Below are 26,180 nucleotides of genomic sequence, written 5' to 3' on the forward strand. Positions count from 1 at the left end.
CTGAATATATGTCTTTCTTACATCATTGCAAATTTGAACTCCATGTGACTAAGTGAAAAGACTGAACGGGTGTGTTGGGTAAAGGGCTACTCCCTGTATCACTTAATATTTACTATAGATAGCTTGACCTTTGGGTAAACTAGATTGTTTACTTCAGCCATGCTGACCAATTTGGATATTTTTGGGATAGAAGGAAGTAAAAGAAACTGTAGGATTCAAAAAGCGTAGGAAGAAGTTTGCGATATAAGACTTTTTGTTGATGCACTGGTAGCATTTCTGTAATTTCAAAGGACATACAACTGCAAATGGTGTTCCACCTTATGGCTGTGAGGTGTGGTGTGGCTTGGACACTTGCATTGCAAAATCCAGTTGAATGTAAGATTTTTCATGACCATTTCTCCTGCCGATAGTGCTGACTCCAAAACTCAGCACAGCAACTTATTTTTTCTGATTTCCATGTCCTTATATTGGAAGAAATAGCTGTAAACATGCTGCTTATGTCTTTTGACTATCAGCTCTGTTTTATAATATTTCTAAATTATTTACATTCTAACCCATTTTGTATATCTCTGATAGGAATTGTATTTTGACTCAGTTGTTTGGTAATGTGAGACCAAGGGTTACACTTTCTTTATGTTCATTTAACTTTATCAACTTGTTCAGTTTCAGTTGTCTTCAGTGCAGTGAAAAGAGATACAAATATGGAACAAAAATAAGAGCTGAGTTAGTACAGGAATTCAGAAAGCCATGCATTTATTTTGATTTATGAGTGCAGTTACTAAAAGTATTTTTCTTTTAAATAGCAGAAATCTGATATACAGTATATTTAAACCAAATAAAAATGCTGATCTTTACCAGAAATGTACATCTTTGAAACTATTCCTTTTTTGGAAAAAGAAGAGATGACCCCATCAGTTCTGTGGTGCCCTAAGGAAATACTGAAATTGAGATTGGTCTGAAGGGTTTGGCTCCCTGCATGGGTAGTGGTTGTCTATGTTACGTACATGGTGTCCTTCATCTCTTCAAAGAGAGTGGGGAGGGAGGAGGAAATGCTTTCTGCATTTTCATGAATTGAATGACTCTGTTTGTTCTCAGAAAATTCTACCATAAAAAGCATCACTGGAAAATCAGAAGAAAGGAGCAGTTGGTTTGAAAGCAAAGGCAACAATTGGTTTGAATGCAGCACTTGTTATGAGGGTTGTCATAATGTTAACTTTAGAAAAATAGATCAGTAACAGCTTTTATACATTCAATCCAAACAATCTGAATAGCTTATGGGATGGGTAGGCCATGCTATACTGATGAGATAAATGTGGATATTGGCAAACCAATCATGTAATTATGTAAATCCGACCTTTTTAGGATTGAAATGTGTTATGGTTTAGTGTGTTTATATTTTTGTCATTTGTGATAACACCCTGAAAAATCTTGGCTGAAATGCCAAGAGGTTTCTTAGTGTACTCACCATTTTGTCTGCATAGTACACAAAGGAAGCATAGGAAAATAAAGCATGAGAAATTAATTAACTTCTCTCTGCTTAATTGGATTATCTAAACATTTTTTTTAACTCTCACATTTCATTTGTTCATAGGAAATTAAATACATAAATAGGCAGAAATGAGTGCCTGTTAACTGATCTGGGTGTTTGTCCTGCCAGTCAGGAGTAAAGTGATGCAGACTGGTAGCAGGGAGATAGCTCAAATGATGAAGTGCTGCTGGGGAAATAAACTCCACACAGAGGCACTGTGATTTCACACAGGCCAATGCAAAGTCTGCTGCATCTTATCCATCTTCTTGCTCACTTTGCTTAAAGCCTAAAGCGTGGCTGGACTGGAAGCTCTCATGGGATGGCTCTGAGTCAGGCTCCAAGTGGCCTTATGCTCCATTCCTTTCCAAGCAGAATTCAGCCAGTGTGTTGTCAAGGTTTTTGCATTGACAGTTAGTCTGTGACAGCAGGTTCAGTACAGGTACAACCAGGGTGGTCCAAATACAGAGCCCATTCCTTGCGCTATATTTGTGGCATGTTGTAAGCTCATCATTTTATGGGAAGAAGAGCAATACTGCTTTCCTCTTTTTTTTTTTTTTTTTTTTTGTTTGCTTCTTGTTTTACACCTGAAAAAAGGTGACCTCAGTTTAGGAATGGGAAGAGCCATTGAACATTTTGATGGCCAAAGAGCTCTTGATGTGTAGGTGTTCTTGCAGTCATAAGAACTGCAAGTCGGGGAGGGGGGGGGCGGGTGGGGTCAGGGGGTTGATAACACAGTGAAATTGATAAGGGAGAAAGTTTGCTGGGAAGTAAGGGCTGCGTGCACATGTGCCTGTAGACACACATGACATGTCTCATCACTTGCCAGAGCTTGGTGATAGTTTGATCAAACCAGAACTTCTGTTGTCCCCCACTAACAGCCAGACATGTAGAGAGGTCAGCAGCCACCTCAGTGTTACCTCTCATCACGCAGTCCCACTGCATTGGGCATCTCAGAGGGGCTGAGTTAAGGCCTCACTTATAGAGAGCTGTTATTTCTTGCACTGTCTGAGGGAGATGAAGCTGTTTGGAACCTTAACTACATCTTCAGTGGTAATGGCTGAACTAAATGCTGGGTTTCAAAATAGCTTTGAAGTGCATCTCAAATATCTTTTTTTGCATATGAGAGTGGATAGCGAAGGCAAGTGATGCTCTTATCTTCTTTGGCCATATCCTCAAGAATTTCTGGGTCACTCCAGCTGGCATATACCTGAAGTGCTCTGCTCACTTCTTCCCTAAAATCCACCCTCATGTTCTGACCACGTCTGACAAAAAACCCACAAAACCTCAGAGTATTAAACAAAATGAAATAACTTCATGTTGGATGTTCTCCTTTCCTTCTTGATCTTTCCCTCCCCCTACCATGCCTACTATGCTAGGCTACAGCATTGTAATAAGACCTAATGCAAAATATTCTACCATTGAAGAAGATTTGCATTAGTTCATGTTTTTCCACTTAATGTTTTTTTCACTTTCACTGAATTTTCTGTTGACTTTTCTTTTGTACGCTACAGTGTCTTTAACTCCTCTTTTTCTCATCAATTCCTCTCTTCCCAGCTTAAGTCTCTTATTTTTGTTTCCTTTTTTATTTATTATCCCTTTCTTGTTTCCCTATTAATTTTTCAGCACTCCATCTCCGGTATTACTCTCTTTTGTCTTTCACAAACTCCTATTTACTGTCCTTCATACTGTCTCATTCCCTTTTTGTTTTGTCTTTTTTCCTTTCTTCTGTAATTCTACACTAAGAATTCCCTGTTACCTTTCCACATAATACTTCTTCACCTCTTGTCTCTCTTCCCTGTTTCAGGGAATCACAGAGTCATTTAGGTTGGAAAAGATCTTTAAGGTAATCAGTCCAAGTCATGAGTTAAGTGTTAGTAAAATATCTTCAACATATGACTTGCTTCCTTTTATTAATATTTCTGCATTACCTATGAACTAAGAAGGGAACAGTTCATGCCACAAACTCAGTTCTCTACATTTAAAAGGTTAGAAAGTTTAGGCATAAATAAGTATGCTAATGGTAGGACAGAGGAAGAGGAAAATGAATGTGCTTCCATATTGCTCTGCTGAGAAATAAATAATGTTTATTGCCAGCTTCAGGAGAGAGATGCTTAATACTTAATTCAATAAAACAGGAACCACAGGTCAAGTTGGATTCTCCAAGGCAGATCACAGCAACGTCCATTGCATGGACCAGCAAGCAGCAGATGGAATGAAGCCATCATTGTACTTTGTAGTTACAGGAGCTCAGCTCTCTTATAAAGAAGGAAATAAAAAGGAAAAAAGTAGGATGAGAAACAGAACAGAAAGTGAACTAAATGAAAAGACATATGGGCAGGCTCACTATAAAGAATTAAAAAAAAAAAAAAATCTAATCCTTTTAAGATCAATGTAGAAATGGCCACCCACTGCAGTCAGTGGTGAGAGGTTGGGAATGCAAAAGGGCTGCTTGTCCCACCCAGCTCTAGGGGAATGAGCTGGCTCTGGAGGATGTCTGGCTGACTTTCTTTTAATGAGACATTAGGTGAGATAAATCCTCAATCCAGAGCAATTAATATCACTTCTTGACTTTTTGAGAGGTGCTTAATGCATATATGTCTGCGATACATGCTGTGATACTTTCCTATAGCTGGGAAAATGTCCTTGCTAAAATCAGGACAGAAACAAGGGGAAAGCATGAGGTTTGAATTACAGGCTAGAGAGACAGACTGCAGACCTGACGTAATAGAGCAGTTTTGCAGAACCTTCTTCATGCAGCTCCAAAGAGAGTTGGCTATATTTGCTCTAGTAAACTTAAAAAAAATCTTTGAGATACTGAGAGATTTTCTAACAGAGGACTTTCCACTTTTGGGTTTGGGGTTTTTTTTGCCTTTTACTTTTTTAATCCCTAAAAATCAAAAGTTTCAGATTATACTGATCTACCATCACTAAAGGTTAGGCCAAAGATTTACTGCTTGTAGGCAAAACATACACGCATGTGTGGATATATGCATGTGTGGATATGTGATATTAATACACAGGTTACAGGACAACACTGTTGTCTTGGGAGCTCAGATGCTCCTCTCTGGGCTGGTTCAAAGGCTTTGTGCACAGGTTGGTCCACACTGCAAACTCCAGATGTTCTAGTGAGAGTGCTGCTTTGCCAGCAGTGAAGCTGTAGAGCTGCCTGTCCCCTTTATACTGGTGCATTGTAGCCAGTAGTAATGTGCTCTGTGATGTGAGAGGGCTTTTTGTTTGTTTGTTTACATTTATGTTGTAGGAACTAGGGAGTTTGGAATAAGTATAAGAGAATTTTATGGTACTTGTGTTTACTCCAAGGCATATCTGTTTCACTGCATGCTTTTGGAATCAGTAAACAGAGGGAGTACAAACAATATGCATGTTTAGGAGAAGATAGTGTGGTCTGCACATAATCTCAAATCCAGTATGTGTTAGGCAGCCAAAACAGTGCTGTTCCCTCTCTGTTTGTTTAGCTTGGACTTTCAAATTCAAAGAGCTTCTGTAGGATTTTCAGTCTTCAAAGAAACACCACACACATCCTTCTAGGTATAAACATGGGCAGTGGGCTGGAGAGCTGATGTGAAAAAGTCAAGGCCATTTGAAAGCGTTTTTCAGGGTCGTGGAGAGCACAGTGGAGTGCAATGGCAGCAGCACAGCCTGGCTGGATGCCGGTGTGTGTCACCTGGGTGACTTTGTGAAGGACAGCAACTTGGGGGGCTGTGTTCTGCTCCCTCATTTTCACCATGGGGAAGCAACTCAGACTAGGATCAGGATGAGGTAAGAACATATTTTCTTCTCTGCTGAGTGTTTGGAGGCAAAGCTAAGCATCACTCTCCTTTGCTAGAAGAAATTGACCTTGTGATGGTGCCACTCTAAGCAGAAAGGAGAAAGATGGTGATGGCAGTTCCCCAGCTGCCTTCATGAGTCTTGTGTATCAGAGCCAGCAGAGTTAGGAGATCCTACAGACAACTCCACGGATTGGTCTTTGTCACCTCAAACTGTTGGTTTCTTGGATCAAAATTAGAAGCTGGGTGGGCGATAGGACTGGTGAAATGGCATGAGAGCTGCTTTGGCAGAAAAAACCCCAAATCTCAAAACCCAAATCCACACCCAAAATCCTAACCCCAAAACCCCAAATACAGGACAAAATACGCTTTCTTTGTAATTCAGCTCTAAAAGCTGTTATCAGCAAGCTGTCTTTCCATTTGAATTCTGCTGGACTGAACCAACTTGTTGAATTTAAGAAAAACCACATTGACTCCATCACAAACTTTTTTCTGGAGTGCTGGGGACGAAACCAAGTCTTGAGTTAGTGACCAGCAATCACCATAAGTGCTTCCCTGTTTTCTGTCAAGGAAATAATTATTTACAGCACTATAAGGCATTAACTACTTAATTATTTCTATCCATGAAAGTAGTATTAAAGGAATAGGAACCAAAAGAGCTGTTACCAGGAGTGGAAGGAACTTTGATCAGTAGTCAAGCCATAAGTTATGTCTGTGTCACGTGTGTATACCCCACAGTAGACTTCAAAATATTCTCTGTCTTTAAAACTGTGTTCTACTGATGTTTAGTCTTTAACATTTTTTCTTCTTCAAAATGAGGAAAACAAGCAGAAAATAAATCGATGTGATGAGCAAAGTGATGGAAAGGTCCAACAGACTAACGTTGATGCTGAAGAAAGGCAGGTGACTGGTATGCCAAGTCTGTAGTGATGTGAGCTTATCATTAACACTAACATTGGTTTTAAAATCCTAAAATAACCTGAACTTCCAGGCTTGGCCTCAGTGAAGCATAGGGTGTTGTGCCTCTTAGGGCCATGCCCTTGGTTTACACAGGGGCTTGAACTGAAAAGGAGTTCTTGTTCTGTACAGTACTTTATAAAAAAATATATGGCAAGTAATTGTACATGGGATAATACATGGCAAGCTAGATAATGCTTGAAGGCTCTGATAAAGTAATTCAAATGGAAAGTGATGCTTAAATTGTTTGTATGCGCTGTTAGAACCTACAAGTTAAATTGCAGCCTCGGTAATGATATAACTGCAATATTTATGATGCTGTGCCTGATATATTCTAAAATTAAAAGCAGATTAATTCATCTAATTAAAAGCTTTTTGTATGCATCAGACATACATGAATATCATGTCATATGTATGGTGATCTAGCTATATCCCTGTCTGATGTTCCGGGATATACTTTGTCATGCTAGAGTCCAATTACTGAAAATGTGCAGCCTACTAGCTTGCAATTCATTGCAGGGAAACTTAGCAAAATACAGTCATCTTTTTTATCCTTCATGTTAGCATAATTGTTTCTCACTTCAGGTTTGTTAGCCTGTAAGGAAGAACATGGATAGAGGAGTATTCTCCACAACTACTGAAAAGCACATGTGGCAATAAACTGTTCTAGGATAATTTGCTTGATTTTTTTCCTCTTGATGTTTCTGAGTCTGGTTGGTCCACCAACCTAAGCAGCTTTTTAACTAGGTCAAGTATATACATCCATTCATTAAAAGGGGATGCCTGACTGGTTAGTTAAACCTGCCAAATATAAACCAGATGCTTGAATGGTAAATTACCATTGCATAAATTACCAATGCTTTACCCCTACACTGCAAGAAACAAACCTTCACTGGTTAAATTTGAAATAAAAATAAATAGATTAACATTGTTTCTGTGCCCTAATAATACTTTAATATAGTGCTAGTGCAAATATTTAATAATGTTTTAAAATATTTGACATGGAAACTGAAAAGTTAGCATTCAAGACAAAATATTTTTTTTGCATTTCTGAAAAAAACCTGTTTATATTATACTATATATAAATTTTGTAAAGTTCTAGTCAGTATCAATGATGGCATACAAATTTGCAGCATACATTACAAATCAGAATTCACAGCATCTGTCTAGAAAGCTGGAAGACTTCTCTGATGCTGGGCTGGGGTTAGTAAAGGGTGGAACACCTGGATTTTTAGTTCTGGCTACCAGATCTGTTCTGATCTTTCTTGTGTTACTTAAATGCTCAGTGTCAAATTGCCATTTCATAGCAGAAATGAACAATGCTTCCTTCACTAGTGGCTGAAACTGAGAGCAATACTGTGAAAAAAAAATGCTGCTCCTGTAATATTCCATTAGGACTGTTCCTGTACAGCAATATTACCTCATGATCATATGCTTAAATTGGGTTTTTATTCCTTTGAATGTCATTTATGATGATATAGGCAATATTTTACTTGTACAAAAGCAAAATCAAACAAAAATCCAAACCAAGAGCAAAAGAACCAACCTCCCAAAGCAGAAAATATCTGCAGGACTGGGAAGGGTTTGTGTCATGAGATTTTCCCTTATAATATTTAAGTGTCATCTCTTTTAGGCTATAAATGCTGACTTCTTAAAGAGACAATTTCCATATTCTATGGTCTGTTCGTGTGAGGGTATAGAAGGAAGTGAAGTATCCTTTCTGTTTCAATTTTTGAAAGTATATTTACCTTCTCTCTATTGTTTCCTCTTAAAACCAACAAAACAAATCAAACCCAACAACCAATCCTAATGGCTTATGTAGTGTGCTGCAGAGATAACAATGGGATTGATTTATGGGGACCCCGAAGTTCAGGTTATCCAAGTGGCGCAGGTGCCTGGTTAATGAGTAGACAGCATCTCCACAGGAGGAGCTTGTGCTTCCTTCTACAGTGGCACTACCAATCTGAGGAGGTGAAAAGCTTCTAAGGTTTATAACTGCTGAATTTTTTTTTCTAGAATTCTGCCTACTAGGTTTGCTAAATAGTTGGAGGTGTTCACCTGTTGGGGAATGAATATGTATAGGTGTTGCCTTTGAAATGCACTGTGTTACTGAAACGGAGGTTACTCACTATTTTATTTATGGCTTTCCCCTCTGCACGTCTCTTTTGTGGTTCACTCCATAATATTAGTCTCTTTCTATTCATCTTAAAGGCACACATTAAAAAATGATTGAGTGATTGAATCACATAGTGTTGCACAGTTTGTGACTGGGTGACATGCCAAGGAGGTTATTTAGTGACTAATTTCAAAGGGGAGGAGAAATTGCAGGCTTGTCATGTGGAAAAGTACTTCAGTATATTGAAACAGCATTACTTAGATGACCGGATAAAGCAAGATGGCCTGTTGTGAGCAGAGGGAACAAGGAACATTTTTCGTGTTTCAAAACCTTTTTGCGGAAGACATGGATATACAAAATATTATACCATAGACCAAGGATTGAGATTCAAGACTGAAAACAAAAAGTGCTTTTTTAGAAGAAGTGGAACCAAATGTTCATCTCACTGCTGTAGCCATTCGAGTGATTTCCTTAAGAAACAGTAAGTGACTTTAATTATTTCAAAGTGAAGATCTTATCAAAGATTGTTTTATTGGTCCACAGGCAACAATGACCACTCTTACTACACTAAGAGTGTAGTAAGAGTGGTAGTGTTTTAAATTGTGAAAACAAATACTCAGGGAAGCGTCTGGATAGCTGAAGAAATTATGACCAAAAGAGCAGACTGTATAGGATTTGGTCTGCAGACTCTCCTCTCTGCTTGTTTGCATGATCCATCTTTAGCATGTACATTGACTTACAAGCAAGGTGAAGCAATTAAACATTATTTTTGATATTACCATTACATTTGTTTTGTGGTTAGCTTAGAATTTTATGGATCTGTTTTACATTTAGTAAAAAGTGAACTAGGTATTCTTTGTTTTCCCCATGGGAGCTTTTAGGATATGGTATGAATTAAGCTTATATGTAGTCAGGGATATAAAAAGACATACTGAAACGTGTAAAATACCTTGAGGTAAAACATTTGTATTTCTGTAGGGATTCATGCACAAGTGTGCATTAAACATATATGTATAAAATAAGGGACAATAATATTAAGAATGTGTTTGATGCTCTGTGGCATGGCAAGGGAAATGATGGTGTGTCTCAACTTCAAGTCAGTGTATTGGTAACCACAATATGGTATGCTAGAAATTCTGTTTTTGAGGATCAAATAGTGCTTTTGCCATAACCTCTGTGCACACCTGCACAGCTGGGAGAAAGGTATGGGGACTGGATGTCACAGTGATGTTGAGTAGTATGGTGAAAACACCTGATTATGGCTCATTCAGAATGCTTCCTTTCTGGAGGGTCACGTTTGTGTCCTCGAAATCTCCCCTTCTAAGATAGTGAGCATCCCCTTCTGGTTCTCCTATTTTGTTCATGTCAACTTCTAGCTAGCTGACCCTCGCCAAAATAAAGAGTAATCTATCAACATAGAAGCTGGTTCACCATCATTAGCCATCACAGACTCATCCTAAGAAACATCTTATATTGATTGGTTGTGTTTGAGAAAGAAGAAAGAGCACAGAGTTAAGAGCATAAATGGAGGTAGAAAAAAACAGTTATTCTCTTGACGTATCCACCATACATGTAAGCAGACCCTAGAAAGAGAAAGTTCCTCTTTCATAGATGTTCTGAGTTTTTATCTCAGTTCTTCTTTAACCATAATACAGAGGTTTTTACAGCTAGGCATATAACAAAACTATACAAAAAGACCGAAAGAACTGAAACCTAGGTGCATGGTAATACCGGGAAGTTAATTGTAAGTGTTGAGATTTTTTAGGGAGCTCTGCAACTCTTTTTCTGGAAAATTATCCAGGAAAAAACTATGGAACTGTATGAAACATATTAAGAACAGCTAGCTGAGTCTTGTACTTGCCCATTCATTCAAGTTTGAAATCAGTTTTATTTTACCAGCGTATGGTTCTCGTAATGATAAACAATTGTGAACCCTGGCAGCTCCTAGAACCTTTTACTGTGGGGCCAGATTCAACTGAGGCCAGGTTCCAACTTAGGCAAGATTAGTATTTTCATGGTCTCTGAAATCTTCTTTTTGGGCATCAGAGGGCCCATTCTTAGCCAAAATTGACAAGTAAACTTGTAGTCTGGAAACATTGCCAAGGAGTGATTGCCTTTGAAACCCCAGCATGTCTCACTACTTGATAACCCCAGACTACCACGCTCCTGCACTGCTGAAGAGAACATGGAAGGGTTGGGGTCCCTACCCCTGATCAGACTCTGACCAAGTTGACTCAGGTCTATGAATCTGGAAAGCCAAAGCTCTAGAGCACTCGAGGGATGAAACTTAAAGGTCTGGTAAGAATGATGAAGATGAAAGAATGAATGAATGAAAGATGAATGAAGATGAAAGGCTTGGTAAGAAACAACATCACTGTTGACTGAAATCTGCTTGGTGGGTTTTTTCCAACTTTTGTCTTTGGTGATGTTTTTACAAAATATTTCAGCTCTCTTGGATTAGAGTTGTCTGCTCAAAGTACGTATTGTTGAAAAGTTTCTCACCAGAAACAGTAAAAATTATGCTGATGTCTTTGAAGTTTTCGAATATGGCATCGGGCAGCTGGAGGAACCCACAACTGCAACGAGCATGATTTTTTTCTGTAACAACTCAATAGAATGGGGAAATTTATAGGTGCTAGAAGGCAGTCTATGAGAAAACAAGAACACAAAAGTATGACAGCCTCTCAGAGATGTCTGTCTGATTTGGCTTCAGACAGTATTTGGTACAAATACTTAAAATTCTCATTTAACTGTTTACTAATTCTGCGATTTTCAAGTGCACTTTTTCTTATTGTAAATTACCTCATTTTAGAAATACTAAAACTGTATAAAAGTGTTTGGGTTTTTCAGAAGTGGATTTGTGCTTTCAGCTCTCCAGATCCAACTGGAATGAAAGATCAGTCATGACAAAAGTATTATATAGTGCAACTAATGGTGAAGCTGAGGGGTTTTGACAACTAGCGCACTAAAGATGCCAAATTATTTTTATGAAGAGGGAACAAATTAATGGGTTCTATTGTTATTGGATTGAGGGTTCTTTAATTAAGTTTTTCCTCATTAGAAGAGTGAAGGATTGCCTTACTTTTTAGAGGATGTTTTTCTGTTGAGCCATTTTCATTAAAGATCTCTTTACGAACAGTTTAATTTAACACTATTGTATCAGTATTTCATCATAGACTCCAAGGTCTCCATAAAATTCTTTGCAGGTGTCCTGTGTTTACTCCTGGATGAACCAGCTTGCAGAGCATAGGAGCACTTTCCTCAGGAAAGTGCAGGGTGTCAAAGGAAGAGTAAGAAAAGTAATAGCTTCACATGGCTGAGAGGTGATTAATGGAGTCTGTTGGGAGCTCCCCAGTGTCTCCAAGAGGGTGCTTGGATAACCTCCATCTTGGGAACATGCCGCTGTGTAGGTGTTTTGGCAGTCTGAAAATCTTGGGGCAAAGCCAGTTGCTTGTTCTCTGGTGATGTAGAGGAGGCCTAGGAGAGCAGTGGGAAAGGCTGCCAGGTCGGAAACTCTGGCCTACTTTTCCCTTTGCCTGAGTTTCACACTGAGATCTTAGCAGATAGTGGCTTGAGTCAGGCTGTACGTCTGGTGTGCGGCTGCACGGTGAGCTGGAGGGTTGGTGTGGTGCTCGTGAGTCAGCAGCAGGCTCAGTGCCGGGTGCTACCTGGCATTGCCCCGCTGTGTCTGCAGGCACGGCTCTGCCTGCCCGGGCTGCTGGCTGCAGGGAGACTGGTTCTGCTGGTCCTCTGTGCCAGCCACCAGGAGCAAGGCTCCTTACACCTGCTTGAGTGGATGGATAACTGGTTTGCTGACTTTGTGTGTATAGACATTTTCAAAATGCTATTCAGTGTGCCAACAACCTTGGAAATAAAGAACATGACTGCTTTTATATAACATTGACTCTTTAGTATATAGAGACTCCATTTTAAAAAAATTAGCAACATGTGTATCCTATAGACTTAAGTCTTGTTAGACTTAACAAATACCTCCACAGGAGATGTTTAAACATGATGTAATCTTTTTTACTACAGAAAGATTCTCAGTGATGTGATTTTTCCTCAAATGTTTTATATAGAAATGGTTGCTAGCTGTTTGCCATATTTTAACCTAAGGATTGATAAGTCAAGTTTCCATTTCAAGGATGTAAGGCCTGTAGGCAGTAGGAACAAGGAAGAGCTATGTGTTGAAGAAAGCCACGCCCTCAGGCAAGCGTGTTACATGGCTGCAGTTGAAAAGCATATGATCCTGTGCACTAAAAAAAACCTTCCTTTTGCCCTCAAAGCAATTGTGTGACAGCACCCAGTATTTAGAGGCTTAGCCAAACCCAATATCCTCTTTCTGTGTCCCTGAGTCATGCAAAGTCCAGAAACATGTGGCTCAAGGCAGCCTATGCAGAAGAATATGGGGTTTTATTGAGCAACATGGGGTTTTTGTGGTGAAGGACAGAAGATGAAAAACAGCACAGGAAGTGGGGTATGTATGAGAGAGAGTAGTATGCCTAGACTATCACACCAAAGAGGTATAGATGAGAAAGCAAGAAAAGAACCATTGTTCACATTTTTAAACTTAGCATTAGCAAAGAGTCTGGAGAGTCTGGAGAAGGGAGAAAAGCAGAAAGAGAGGAAATACCAACCATGTGGCAGAAGACACTGTAATCCACTGGGTAAAGATGCCTGGCTCTGGGGGACCAGCTCACATGTGAATCTTTCCTGGGCACCCTGGACTCTGGCTCCAACAGTATCCCCTTTGGTATACTCCACCCAAGGCCTGAGTCCTGGCTTAAAATAGCAGGTGTACTTTTCAGAAAGGGATTGGGTGCCCAGGTGTTTGTGCCCTGCCCAGCCCAAGGGAGCCTTGATTGAAGGTCTGTACTCCAAGCACTATTTTAAAGCAAAAATAAATGATATATAGAACAGTACTCAGACACAAGATTTTAAGCCATAACTCAGTTCCATATTCAAATTATTTTCCATCTTAAAGTATTCCATCTAAATGATGTTAAGGTGGAAAATGGGATTTTTTTCTCTGAAAGATTGCTTTGACTTATGAGAAATGAATGAGCATATACAGGAATATGAAGTCCAGAAGTTAGGGGAAATTAAACCTTGCTTTCAAATTTTCCCATGGAAATTTTCTCCTCTCTGCAGTGTAACATTGGAATTTTCCTCTCCCTGCAATCCAGCATATCCTAGTGGCTATGGTTTCTTTGACAGATAGTATTCCATCTGTTGTAGCTTTGTCTAAAGCAACTAAAGAGGGCATTGTGTAGCTTGTACGTAGAAATCTAGGGGGATTTTCTTTCTCTGGATTTTTTTCTTGGTATAAAACAACTGTGTCTACCTGTCCCTGAAGACATGATCCCAAAGCTGCTCAAGCCAGTAAGAGTCATTTTGTTCTGCTAGCCCAGGGCCAGAGTCAGTACACACAGTATAGCTTAGTATGTTGCAGTGGTTCTTCAGGCCAATAGAAAATGATGTTGAATTCCCTTTTATAAAGTGATTCATACTGTTTAGTTATATTTTAATTATATCTTATTTTAAGCTCTGGACTAGACTATTTCTCTGTGCAAATGAAAAAGTTATGCCATGTTCCTGTTTGGCTTCGTAATTTTCATCTGGCTCATTTATGACACATCCCAGTGCACACCTTTGTTCTCTTACACTTATTTATTATTACTGTGGCCACAATCAGATTATCTCCTTTCTTCTTCCTATTACCTGATACTCCAGACTGTTGATCTCTGGCCCTGGGGAATGTCGTTTCTAATTCCTGAGAGCAGAACGTGCTGTGATAAGAACAGCTATTGTTTATATACCGACGCTGCAATTCCCTTACCAGTGGAAAAACCTGTGGTGGGCAGGAATAATCTCTTGCTTCATCTGCCATGGATCACTGTAACTGCAGTGAATCCAGTCACATTGTAAAAGCAAGGAGTGAGAGGGGAGAAAAATTGTGTAGATTTCAGATCAGCAACATCCACTGTATATTATTTTGTGCTCTGTAACTTTAGGAATGTGGAGTCGGGGGGGGTGATACACAGTTTTCTACAATCCCTTGGAGGTGATGGAGAGTGAAGCTGGAATTGTCAGCATGAATTTTAGAAACTATAATTTTTTTCCTTATGTTGGTCTTGATCCTTAACTGACTTTTTCATCTCCCTGTTCATTCACCTTACCCCAAGGGCACCAGAGCAGGCACATGATGCTTTTTAGAGGGAGAGTTTCTCCTGTCTGTCATTGACAGTGTTCAGCCATCCAGAGAAGTCATGGCTGGGCACAGCAAGGTTCTACACTCTCAAAAGCACGTGTTCATTGCACATTTTTGCCAAGGCCTCTCTTAATAAAGCGCTAATACATTTGTTTTGGAAGTTTCCCTTTTGTTTTGTTTCCTGCTGCTGTTTACAAAACTATGATAAAATGTTTGATGACTTTCTGAGCATGTGCTTCACAAACCCTCTAAATCACTCTTGTCTTTGCAATCATCCATGTTATATAGGGTCAGACTGTTTTCATGTAAGTTGACTGTGTTATAGTCAATAAAAGTATGTGTTTTTCTGCTATGCCTTGCGTATCCTGTGTGTAATAAAGACCACATCAAGTCATTAGCAAAAGCTTAAATCCTGCACTGAAGAAAATGGCCACTTAGTTGTAATATTTATTTTTCTTGTCTAAGGACTTCAGGTATGTTTATGATGCCAGAGCATCAGCATTTTTATCTTGCTTTGGAATCCGTGAACTCTAGCCTGTGTGTCTGATCAATAAACTGTTTAAGTTTGTCACTGCCTACGTGTATGTGGAAAACCTGGTGCCGTAACCCCTGATTTCATCTTCAGTAGCTGTGAATATCCGATTAGGGAGAGATGGTATTTGCATAAGTAAAAGCATTTTTAAACCTCTCATATTCCTTTAACATACATTTTATTGCTGTTTATAGTTGTTATTTTTGTTAGGCACTGAGGTCCCAAAGTGTTTTAGTTACGCAGATGTAAAATTATTTTGTCTCAAGGATTTGTTTTTATTTCCTGACTTTCTGTAAACAACCCACATCATGTTTTGCTTGTTCATTTTATATATTTAATTTTATATCTGAGGTATTTTTCCTTTTCTTTCCAGATGCAGAGGGAGATTGCTTATATGGGACGAGATGGCCCAAGTGGTTCCCGTCCTGGATCTGCCGCGCACCCTCTGCACGCGATGCCCAGCTCTCCACCCTCCACCTCCGTGCCCCACTCCATGCCTCCCTCACCATCCAGGATTCCCTATGGTGGGGGCCGGCCCATGGGTGTGCCAGGCAATGCCACCATCCCCAGGGACCGGTTGTCCAGCGTGCCAGCCTCACGCTCGATATCGCCCAGCCCAAGCGCCATTTTGGAGAGACGGGACGTGAAGCCAGATGAGGACATGAGCAACAAAAACCTTACCCTGATGCGAAATGAAAGTCTGTATGGTGACCCCTACTTGTTTCACGAGGGGAGGATGAGCATGGCTGCACCACACTCCGGACACCCCCTCGATGTCCCCGATCACATTGTAGCCTACCATCGCAGTGCCATGAGGTCATCGAGCACTTACTGCAACCCCTCTATGCAGCCTGAAATGCTGGAGCAGTCCTTGTACAGACAAAAGTCACGAAAGTACCCAGAGAGTCATTTGCCCACACTTGGCTCTAAAACACCTCCAGCCTCACCCCACAGGGTGGCTGACATGAGAATGATCGATATTCATCCTCACCATGGCCCTCACATTCCTGCCCACACCATCCAGCCTGACAGGTCTTCCCCCAGCCGCCAGTCCTTCAAAAAGGAGCCGGGACCGCCTGTGTTTGTGGATGCGAAGGCACGGAGCGCTGTCGGCCTCCCAGGCATGGCTGAGGCGGTGCCCTCTACTGTGGACAAGCAGCCTTTTGGCTATGGGTCACCTGCGATGCCCAAGGACAAGGAGACAAGGTAAAGCAGAGCTGGGGCTTAATTTATGCAAATGAGAAATGTTCCTAATCTGCACATCCTTTGTCGTTTAAGACTCAGGGGACTATGTAATGTGAAGGAGGCTGCTGCACCCGGCTGCAGTGTTTATTAGCTGTCTGTCAAGGTAGTTAGTAATTTAGAGATGTGACACCATCCATTATTAATTTGGAAGTATTGTCAACCCATGATGAATCCCTAGTTATTTTCATTTGTGTAAATTTCAGTCATTGGAAAAAATATAATAAAATAAAATGATTAACTGGGATTTTTCTTTGCAGACAGCCAGATCATGTTACAAGAACAAATGATGTTCTGTTCCTGCTAATAAGGGAATATATTTCACCCCTGTTAAGAATGACACTCTGATATTACAATTTTGGTTCTTTATGGAGTGAAGTTTTTCTCATCTAGTGTTAGGAAATGGGAAGAATTTATCATTACTGTCTTATCTCCTGTAAAACATGAATTTGCATCAAAATAGGGCAGTTGTTTGCAATAATGTTCCTTGAGGGGAAACTGCTGAGAAAAGCAAGTCTGTCCCAGGGAAGAAATCGAAACACGAATACTGTTCCCAATGATTTTTCCAGCATCACAAGTAGCTGGTGACCTGACTGTTGTTAACTTTTGTGCTATGGCAATGATGACAATGATTTCTCCTGTCTTTTTAAGGACCAGATTTACACAAAGGTCTGTGAAGGCTTCTCCTGCCTTAGACCCTGGCCTGGGAGAGAAAAATCATTACACTGCCAGGCAGTTGCTTTGTATTTGTATGCGCTGCGTTAATCTCTAGCGTATTGTTTGTGCTGTTAACTTTTATAGAGCTCTTTAGTGAAGTGAAGATGAATAGCTGGAAAATGCTGAGCTCACAGAGGCCAAAGGTAACTGCAGATTGCCTTAACCACTGGGAAGATACGGAGCTTCATACAGACCCAAGGCTTCCTCTCTATCAGAGCAGCTTGCTCAATAATTAGTTGCCGCTTACCATGATTGGCCAGAAAAAAAAGTGGATCATGAGGTCCACTGGTGGGGAAAAAAATGGAAGAAAATAAAGAAAAATAGCCACCCACAAAAATTACAGGCTTGTAGCTTGGTAGTTATGACATAAGAGTACGAGGTAGAGCATATTACAATCTAAGGTCAGTGAAACTGGATTTTTATGTATCTGTTTCCAAGAGAAAGTTGCAGGTGTCTGAAATTTCATTTCAAGCCACTATTATTGCATCTAGGAAATTATTTGAAGAAAATTTGCCAATTTTAATCCATTTACAGACTGAAAATTTTACAAAGTTCATGATAGGGATTGAAAATACGGAAGGACACCAAAAACTTTTCTGTTTGTGCGGTTTTCTGTCTTCTCTCTGGGCATCTCAACTGTTTACTCAGTTACACAAATATGCACTAGGCTGTGTGTTTGTGAATGGATAAAGAACAACTATACAGATAGTTCTGCAGCTCCTTAAAAGGGAGTTTCACACCAGTTTTAATCCTGGTCCCAGAATATATTAGCAATGAAGAAAACAGCATTTGCATAATTGCACTTCCAAATAAATCCAGGATCTTAAAATTCAGCATGGTGTGTATTAGTTACATGGCACTGAAAGAATCATTTTGAAAGCTGTCTTTATGGGTTGGGGTTTTTTTAACCTTGAGGAAATGTGACTTTCTAAAAAATAATTATAAATATCAAAAGCGATTCATGCAAATTGTTGTGTTTTCTAACCACTACAATATTAAGAATTTGGTTTGAGTTCTACAAACACAGAATGCTCTAAGCTTTAATTTAGCTTTGTAATAATTTCATAAACTTTGAAAGCAAACACTGTTTAAACCATACTAAACTAAACAAGGGGTTATCCATGTTGAGGTGCTGTTTTCCTGGTTCAGCAGGGACTGAATTGTTACAAGGTTGTTATGGATACCTGAGGGATGATGTACATCATGGCAGAAAGTTATCCCTCTACCTGTTGTGTAGGATAGAGTTTACACCCATAAACACTATGGGCTTGCTTCTGTGAGAAAGAATATTTTGGGGATTGTGCAGATAGGGCTGAATTCATTCTCTTTCAGGCACAGTAAAATGAGGTGTATGCTGCTCAGTTGTGTATGTTATCCACTTGCTGATGCCAAGAGCCTGAAAGACAGGCTTATGGCAGTGTGTTCAGTCAGACTGCCTGCTGAGGTGTTAGGTGTGGGCAGACAGAGGAGCTCTTAGCCTTGGAGCTACTGAGGAGAGAGATCTTTTTCATCTCTGCACTGTGGCACAAGAGACTCCCAATTCTGACTCATGCAGGAGCAGGTCGAGGACCCTGCAGGCACCAAACCCATCATCTCAGCACTGCTGTTGCTTTAATCCCTAGAGAAGTGTGCTGAGAGCAGAGAAAACATCTCTTGGGTCATGACTTTATGGAAATTTCCTCAAAGTAGCACTGTCACAACCTCAGGACAATGCAAGTTTAGGTGTAAATCGGGAGAAAGATTGAAAGGGATTGTGACAATGTCAGAAGTAAAAGTGAATCTCTCTTCCCATCTCAATTCTCCTTCAGTTTTGCAGTCCAAGGCTGAACTGGGATATCTCTGTACTTTATCAGAATATGCTGGGTACTTAAAGCAGATAAGACCTTTCATTGATTGTATCCTGGTTTTGTTGAAGAAAATGGTTCCATTACCTTTGGAACATTAACTGCAGAATATTTGGATCTACAAGAGATGAAAACTGGTGCTTCTGAGCTCTTCTTCTGAGCTCTTCTACTGGAGTTTCCCATATGAATTTAACACTGCGGAAGCCAGTTTCATCAAGCCTGTTATTTAAGGCAGAGTTGAGGGGGATTTAATTGCTTCATGTAGTGCTTTCTTGTAACTGTTTTACCTTGACTATTTCCAAGATAACTATTTCTGTGGTATAAAGCATTGACTAAATTCTCACAGTTAATTCATTTACCAGAAGAGTCCCATATAAATCTGTTTTGCAACATGGAGATTTAAAGAAATAAAAGATTTTAGTATTCATGCGCAGAAAAATATTAGAAGTTATAACTAGGTTACAGCAGCTCACCTTCAAAGGGTCATCATCTCTTAAATCTGAGGTGAACTGGAAGAATAGGTAAATTTTTGTGTGTGAGCATGAGTTGTTTAAACAGTGATTTGCTGTCATATTTTTGAATGGCTCATTTATGTAGCTTGTGGGACATTTCTGGAAGTTACTACAGGCAAAGCAGATGTTTAAATGTTGATAAATTGAAAAAGAAGCTGTTTATCCAAAAGTCCATTAAATTAAATGCTGTTTAACTTAAAATCTTTGCATCTATAACATATGTTTCAAAATTCTAGATTATTTGATACTGCTAAATATGCATATAAAAAATGCTCCTGCTCTAAAACAGCAAGATAACTCCATAGAACACTTCCTCCAAAAGCATTTTCAGGGTGTACTGTGGTTCTCTTCTGCCTGAACACAACTTTTGTCCTCTTCTTTTTATGCCACACTAGTGAGAAAAGATGATAGTTGGATTGCGATAGATAGATTGCATCATTGGCTCGTGGCTTGCAGTTCAGGACTAAAGTGTAATGGACATGTGTAGATTGTTAGGTATTGTTCCCCCCACAAAACCACTTTATTATTTGATATGTTGAAAAATGGATGGACTCTATGCATTAGGAAAAATGGTCTTACTTTGTAAAGTCATGAACAGTAAGGGACTCCATCAGCAATGTACTGAGCATTTTATAAGAGGGGCTTTACAAATACACTCTCTCAGACAATTTCCACAGGGCCAAAACTGCATATTCCTCTGTGAAAGCTGTTGAATAACCAGGCAGAAAAAATGAAGTCAAATGAGCAATACAGGATGGAGGAAAGGTAAACTGTATTTTGTCTTCCATCTCTTAGAGGAACTGTTTGTAGGAAGATGAGATGCAGGCTCTGGGATAAGAGTTGTCAACCTGTAACAGCTGCTGTGCTTCAGAGCTTCCTTTTCTCTTTTAGCTTCAAGATGTAGAAGGTTTGAGTTTAATCTTCTCCTTAGAGGACTGAAATATTCACCTGTGGGAAGAAAGCAGAATACAGAAGAATTCTGCTGATCTTTGTTTCCCACCCTTCCAGAATTCCCACTCATCTGTTTTTGGGGAATTTGCGATAAAGTCTTAAGACACCTTCACTTGATCCTAGAAAGGCCATTGGGAAAGACAGCCTACTCCTGTTTCCTTTCTTTTTCCAGTGCGATTAAAAAAAAAAAAAAAAAAAAAAAAAGGTAGTGAAATGTTTCTATCATAGGGTAATGTCGAAAGAAATGTGTATTTCTCTGTCTTTGACCCACTTTCCATGGCTTCATTTGGAGCTTAACTATAAAATGGGAAATCACTGAAGTTTTTTCTCCTGGAAGGTGTGCCAGTTAGATCATGGTGCAGATTTGGTGTCTGAATACATCTGTTGTGGGTGATGTGCTGCACAGCCTGGGGTTGGACCAGAACATGAATGAACACAGACCAGTTTTATTCTGCATGTGTACAGAGTACACTTTCCCCAGGAAAAGGAAGTAACATGCAAGTAACGTGTCATGCTTAAATAGCATTGCTGTGACAAGTGGATACCAATTCAGCAACATGCTGTACCCCTTCTTGGAATTACTTCCAGTTAACTGCAATAGGAGTAACATGAAGGATCAGTGAAGCTGTAAGGAAGAAATCTGTTGATGAAATCTGATGTACCAGTGCATGGTCCCCAGAGAAGCAAGAGCTTGCTTTGCTTCTGCTGAATTTAGGGAGCGAGCTGCTAAGGCAGGGCCCCAGTTCCTGGACACAGCCAGAGCTGTGGGTCAGGCTGTTGGGGAGAAGAGGGCTGGCAAGTGGCCCATCCTGCCTTCCTGGCAAAGGTCTGTGGGAAGCCAAAGCCAAGTCTGACAGAGCTCTGCTGGGCGTTGCTTCTGACCTTGTCCCCTCCTTTCCTCCCCCACCATGCTGCCACCTCTGACTCTCCCAGCATTCACAGGAAAACAATGTGAAACAATGCCTTTCTGTGCTCGGGCTGATAAAATAGCCATTTCTTTCCCAGCTGCTATAAGAGGGACCCTCCCTGCTCTTCCTGGGTGGTGGAGAGATGCAGCTTTATCTGGGAAATTAATCTAGGAGCAGAGACGGGTTGGCTCTTCTCCGGCTACCACCCTTCTGGTGGCAGCAAACAGAGGCACCACTTTGTTCTGTTCTGCCTGACCCTCTGTCCTAGTGCTCCCCATTCCAGCCTGCCCTGTGTCACTGAGTGCCAGCGTGTCCTGTGCCCTGGGAGCCTTGGTCTTTCCCATGTCTTGGGGCCAGCCTGTCTCATGCCTGGGAGCCTTGGCCTGCCCCATCCATGAGACTCTGTCTTGCCCTGTGCAGGCAGAGCTGCTGGGACAGGCTGTTCCCATCTCCCCTCCCCACTGCAGTGAGCACAGCGAGGGGTAGGAAGCACAATGCTGAGAACCAAAAATGCACGATTTTTGTCATGGCAATGCTGGCATCCCTGATAGACCCTGACCTGGCACAGCCTGAGGAAAATATTTTTTTTCTCCCTCCCAAAGCAGCGACTGCTCCAGCCCTTCCCAAGGAAGTTGGAGGCAGAGGGGTCCACTGCAGATCCTGTCCCTGCTCCTCTGGGGCCTTGTGGTGACAGAACTGGGCCACCAGCCCTCCAGCCACGTCAGCCCAGTTAAAGGCCCACCACCAGGCCAACCGCATCCCTCCCTGCCCATGCTGGAACCTGCTGCCTCCCACCACCTTCAGTCTTACCACCTCCAAAACGCAGGTTGTTTTATTTAATTCCTAAAAATAATGCACCTCCTTTCAGACACCTGTTTTTGAAATGTTTTGGTGCTAATGGCCATAACAAGTCTGGGTATTACAGTGAAACTATTACAGGAAAAATGTGCCTGGTTTCTAACAGAGTAACTCCAGAGCACATGTAGATTCTTCACATTCTTAATGCTTTTACCGTATGAGAAATAATGTGTTCTGTGCAATTGATTCCAGTATTTCATTCGTTTTTCATCATCTCCTATCTTGGAACATCCCTCTGCCTCTTAACAACATACTTTCCTAGATTTCATGGCAAAGGACTAGATCAGTTCTGTGTTGCCATAATACCTTTTGAAGCAGAAAATTGTTTCCAGATTATCTAATGTGGGATGAAAAAAACATCATATTTATGGATTGATAAAACAGAGAGACTTCCAGTTGAGTTTAGTTCCAGGAAGACTTCGTGATGATTATCTGGGAAAAAAAAATGTTTTCTTTATTAAGTGTCAAAAATGCTGCATTAAAGTTTGTTAGAGTATATTTATCCCTGGGTTTTAGTACTTGTTTTTGTTCCAAAGGTTACTGTAGCCTGCACCAGTTTCTTATTTTAAAACTTGTAATAGTGGAAATTCCATAACGTATTTCTTGGTTTAAAATGAATTAAGTCAGATTCACTAGTCTTCTCATCACCCTTCAAAATACCTTTCAATATGAAGACAGAAAAGTAAGATACGTGCACTGCAGTAAGAACACGTCTGCTGGCTGGGGACTGACTGAGCACTCTCTTCATCCCTGCTTGTGTCTGTTAGCATCTCATTACTTGTTTTGCTGCCCTGTTTGCTCAACCTCTGGGTGTCTCTGGGTGTCTCCTGGTTATGCTATCTGTGTGCTATCCCAGGAAACCTCATTCATTCCCCGAATGTGAATGAAATAATTAGCCTGGATAATCTGTCTGGCTGCAAGCAGGGCTGGTTACTTGCTTTTTATTATGTCAGCTTGCTTTTGGCTGCTATTGGTACCTACATTTGAGTTTATATGACTCTTACTGATTGATGCTATTGCTTTGGCCATCAGCAACTTTGGCCAAACAGCAACTGCAGCTGGGGTGGCCAGAGCTCGGCTGCTCCCACGTGCACAGAATGCTGCGGTGGGGATGGATGGGCCGTGCGGCATGCTGAGTCTGTGTCTGAGTTTGTCTGTCCTGTCTTCTCTCATCAGTCCCTACTGCTGCTCTTAACCACTTTTTGTGAAGTTTTCTTCCCAGTCATCTTCCAAAACCACAGCCTGCTGTTAGAATTTCCTTCTGCGCGTCTCCCCACACACTTAACCGCTGTAATAGAGGGATGCCTTTTCAGAAGGCCCCATGCTGATGTGTGTCTGTGTTGTGGTGTGTCACTGACATACTGGCGTGTATACTTGCCACCTGTGTGAGCAAAAGGCTGGTTTGGAGCTGACTGAGGAAGTCCCCTGGTACCTGACTAATATATGCATTTATGCAAACAGATAAACACACAAATGTTAGCCTTCACATCCAAAAAAAAAAAAAAAGTTATTGTTATTGTTCTTGTTTAGTGACCTTTGGTTCCTATGGAAAAAAATGTTTATACTTATTGTAGTTCTAAATCTCTTTCCTTCTACTTTTTTGTAATTTCTCGGGATATGTGCATGAAAGAAAATCTGTTTTATTATAGCATTGCCTTACAGTCTGCATTTGGTGTCCTGTGCCTCTCTGTCATATTTCTGTCCTTTTCAAAGCAGACAGTTGTGATGTCAGGTGCAAAGGATTTGGACTGGAAAGTAGTCAGCTTGAGCAGATTAAATGCTTCCCAGACAAAAATCCTGGGTCTGGGGAAAGTAAAAATAGTAACAAGAAGAAGTGTAAAGTCTTTAATCCTGAAACCTTAAGTACAGACAAAATGATTGGCCCAGTGTAGGTAAAAGAGAAAATGTATGTAATGCTGAAAAAGACTTTTTCACAAGTTCCCAGAGGCATTAACAAATTGGTTTAGGTGCCTGTCTTGTGAGATCATTAGAAATTTATAACTTGGTTGTTTGTTTTGTTCTTGTTAACGAAGCAGATATTTTTTAATTGTCTGTTACAATGCAAAAGCTTTCCAAACGGAGACGTGGTAAGCTGCTGCAATAAAGGTATATGCAAACTGGTACCCAAGCCTTTGCACAAACTCTGTAGTGTCTTTCCAATCCTGTGGTAATCATTCACCTAGAAAAACAAGTCTGAAAGCAAATATATCTGGCTTTAACAAACGGTTCTCTTGTCTTACAGAGAGAGGATACAAGCCATGGAGAAACAGATTGCCAGTTTAACTGGTCTTGTTCAGTCTGCGCTTTTTAAAGGGCCAAATACAAGTAATAGCAAAGATTCTTCTAGGTAAAAACAGAATTCATCTGTAATGATTTTAGTAATCAATCAACAAAAATATATTTGAATGTAATAGTAAAAAAAATCCTGAATGCTCAATCATTTTTAAGTTTCTTTATCATCTCCATGAGAATGCTAGGCAGAGAGGAAGAATATGCCAAATGATAGATGGATATTAACTGCATTATGCTTCTTTGTGATAAAAAGAATTAATGTAGCTACATCTCTGTGCTTTCTACTGCTTATAGTCCATTCCTTGCTTAACTTGTACTAAAAGGTGATTTAAAAACAAAAATTACAGATGACTGACAAATTACTCGTGATTTAAATTAAAAAAAAATATATGTTAGACAAGGCCATTTAATTTGTTGAATGTAAACTTCACTACAGTTTTAATAATTAGTAAACTAAAATTACAATTTTTCTTGTTATTACTTAGTGAGAAGATGATGAAAATTGTGTCCAGCAAGAGCAGCGCTGACACTGCAGGTAAGATAATTAAATTTACAACTTATTCAGGTATGTGAATAGCACAAACATCCCAGCTTATGGAAATGTTAAATTTACTTAAATTTCCATGGCTGTACTGTCAGAACTGAAGTTTAAGTGCAGGATATGGGAGTCAATCACATCTTTAAGAGAGGAATTTCTGACAGGTTGAGATCGTATTTGGAATGAATTTCACACCTGTGCTCAATGGTTTAAATGAGATGCAGAGTCTCTGCGTCTGGTGAATTTTCCAGTGATTCATCTTGTCTATAGGGTGTATATATATATATCTGTCACTAACTATAGACGTGTCCAGATTGCTATAGGAGACTAAATATTTAATTCCTTTTCTTGTCACCTGAACTTTTTCTAAGGTCTGTCTGTCACTAGCACACTATGGTTGTAATGACACCAAGAAATTTTGCACTTTCCCTAATTAAGCCACGGTGAGCTGTTGCTAATTACTAGCGTGCAACTAAATTGTTCTGAGCAAGCACCAATTATGAAGCCAATAAGAACCAGTCTTGTTTTAGTATCCCACCTGGAGAGCTGTTGAGTGTGTAAAAGATTGAATCAAGGCTGTTGTGAAAGAAGATCTCCATGTGGTCGAAGCTCTTTGTGTATGGGCTGCTGCTGGAGAAGTCCGCAGGGTATTCATGTGCTTATATGCCTCCTCTTCACCTTTGTCATGCACTGAATGCAAATACAGGCAGTTCCCTGCTTCCTGGTAGTGCTGTTCCCACAGGGAGGTCTGTGCTCTGGCAGGTAGTAAACCACACGTATTTATTAGCAAACCTGTTATGTTCCTAACTAGCCATTCTGTTGGAGCTGTTAGCTCACGTTCAGGATTCCTGTTTGTCTGGAATTGCACTGTGTCCTCCTAATCGACAGAAACCAAACTAGACCTGGAAACTAGCAACCAAATGGAAGAGAGAAAGAACTAAAGTCCTGGTACTGAAGCTTTGCTCCCAAGCCACTCTCTGGTGCTGTTCCAACTCTTCCCTTCCTGCTGGCCTCTGGATGGGGAGAGGAATATTCAAAGCTTTGAAGATATAAGTTGTAATTTTTCAGTTTCAGACAATATGATGAAAAGTCTGTCGTTATTCAAAACAGCTGCAAAATGGTCTTAAGATTTTTCCCTATTGCAGTGTCATTATAGACCGAGAATTTATGGCATTTCCCACTTGCACAG

The 26,180-nt window shown here is 40.2% G+C and overlaps 1 protein-coding gene across 8 annotated transcripts in view; it reads left to right on the top strand.

Annotated features, from left to right (window-relative positions):
* Positions 1-26,180, top strand: part of KIAA1217 (KIAA1217 ortholog) — a 226,793-nt gene that overhangs the window by 162,743 nt on the left and 37,870 nt on the right. For 5 of the 8 annotated variants that reach the window (XM_040057759.1, XM_040057730.1, XM_040057793.2 and 2 more), the window contains 3 exons: positions 15,503-16,335; positions 24,404-24,508; positions 24,939-24,988. In XM_040057759.1, coding sequence (XP_039913693.1) covers positions 15,503-16,335; positions 24,404-24,508; positions 24,939-24,988 — 988 coding nt within the window. The remainder of the gene's footprint in view (positions 1-15,502; positions 16,336-24,403; positions 24,509-24,938; positions 24,989-26,180) is intronic. The other 3 variants (XM_040057738.1, XM_040057748.2, XM_040057789.2) reach the window with 1 other exon arrangement.

This window comes from Hirundo rustica, chromosome 1, assembly GCF_015227805.2.
Source record: "Hirundo rustica isolate bHirRus1 chromosome 1, bHirRus1.pri.v3, whole genome shotgun sequence".
Lineage (NCBI taxonomy): Eukaryota > Metazoa > Chordata > Aves > Passeriformes > Hirundinidae > Hirundo > Hirundo rustica.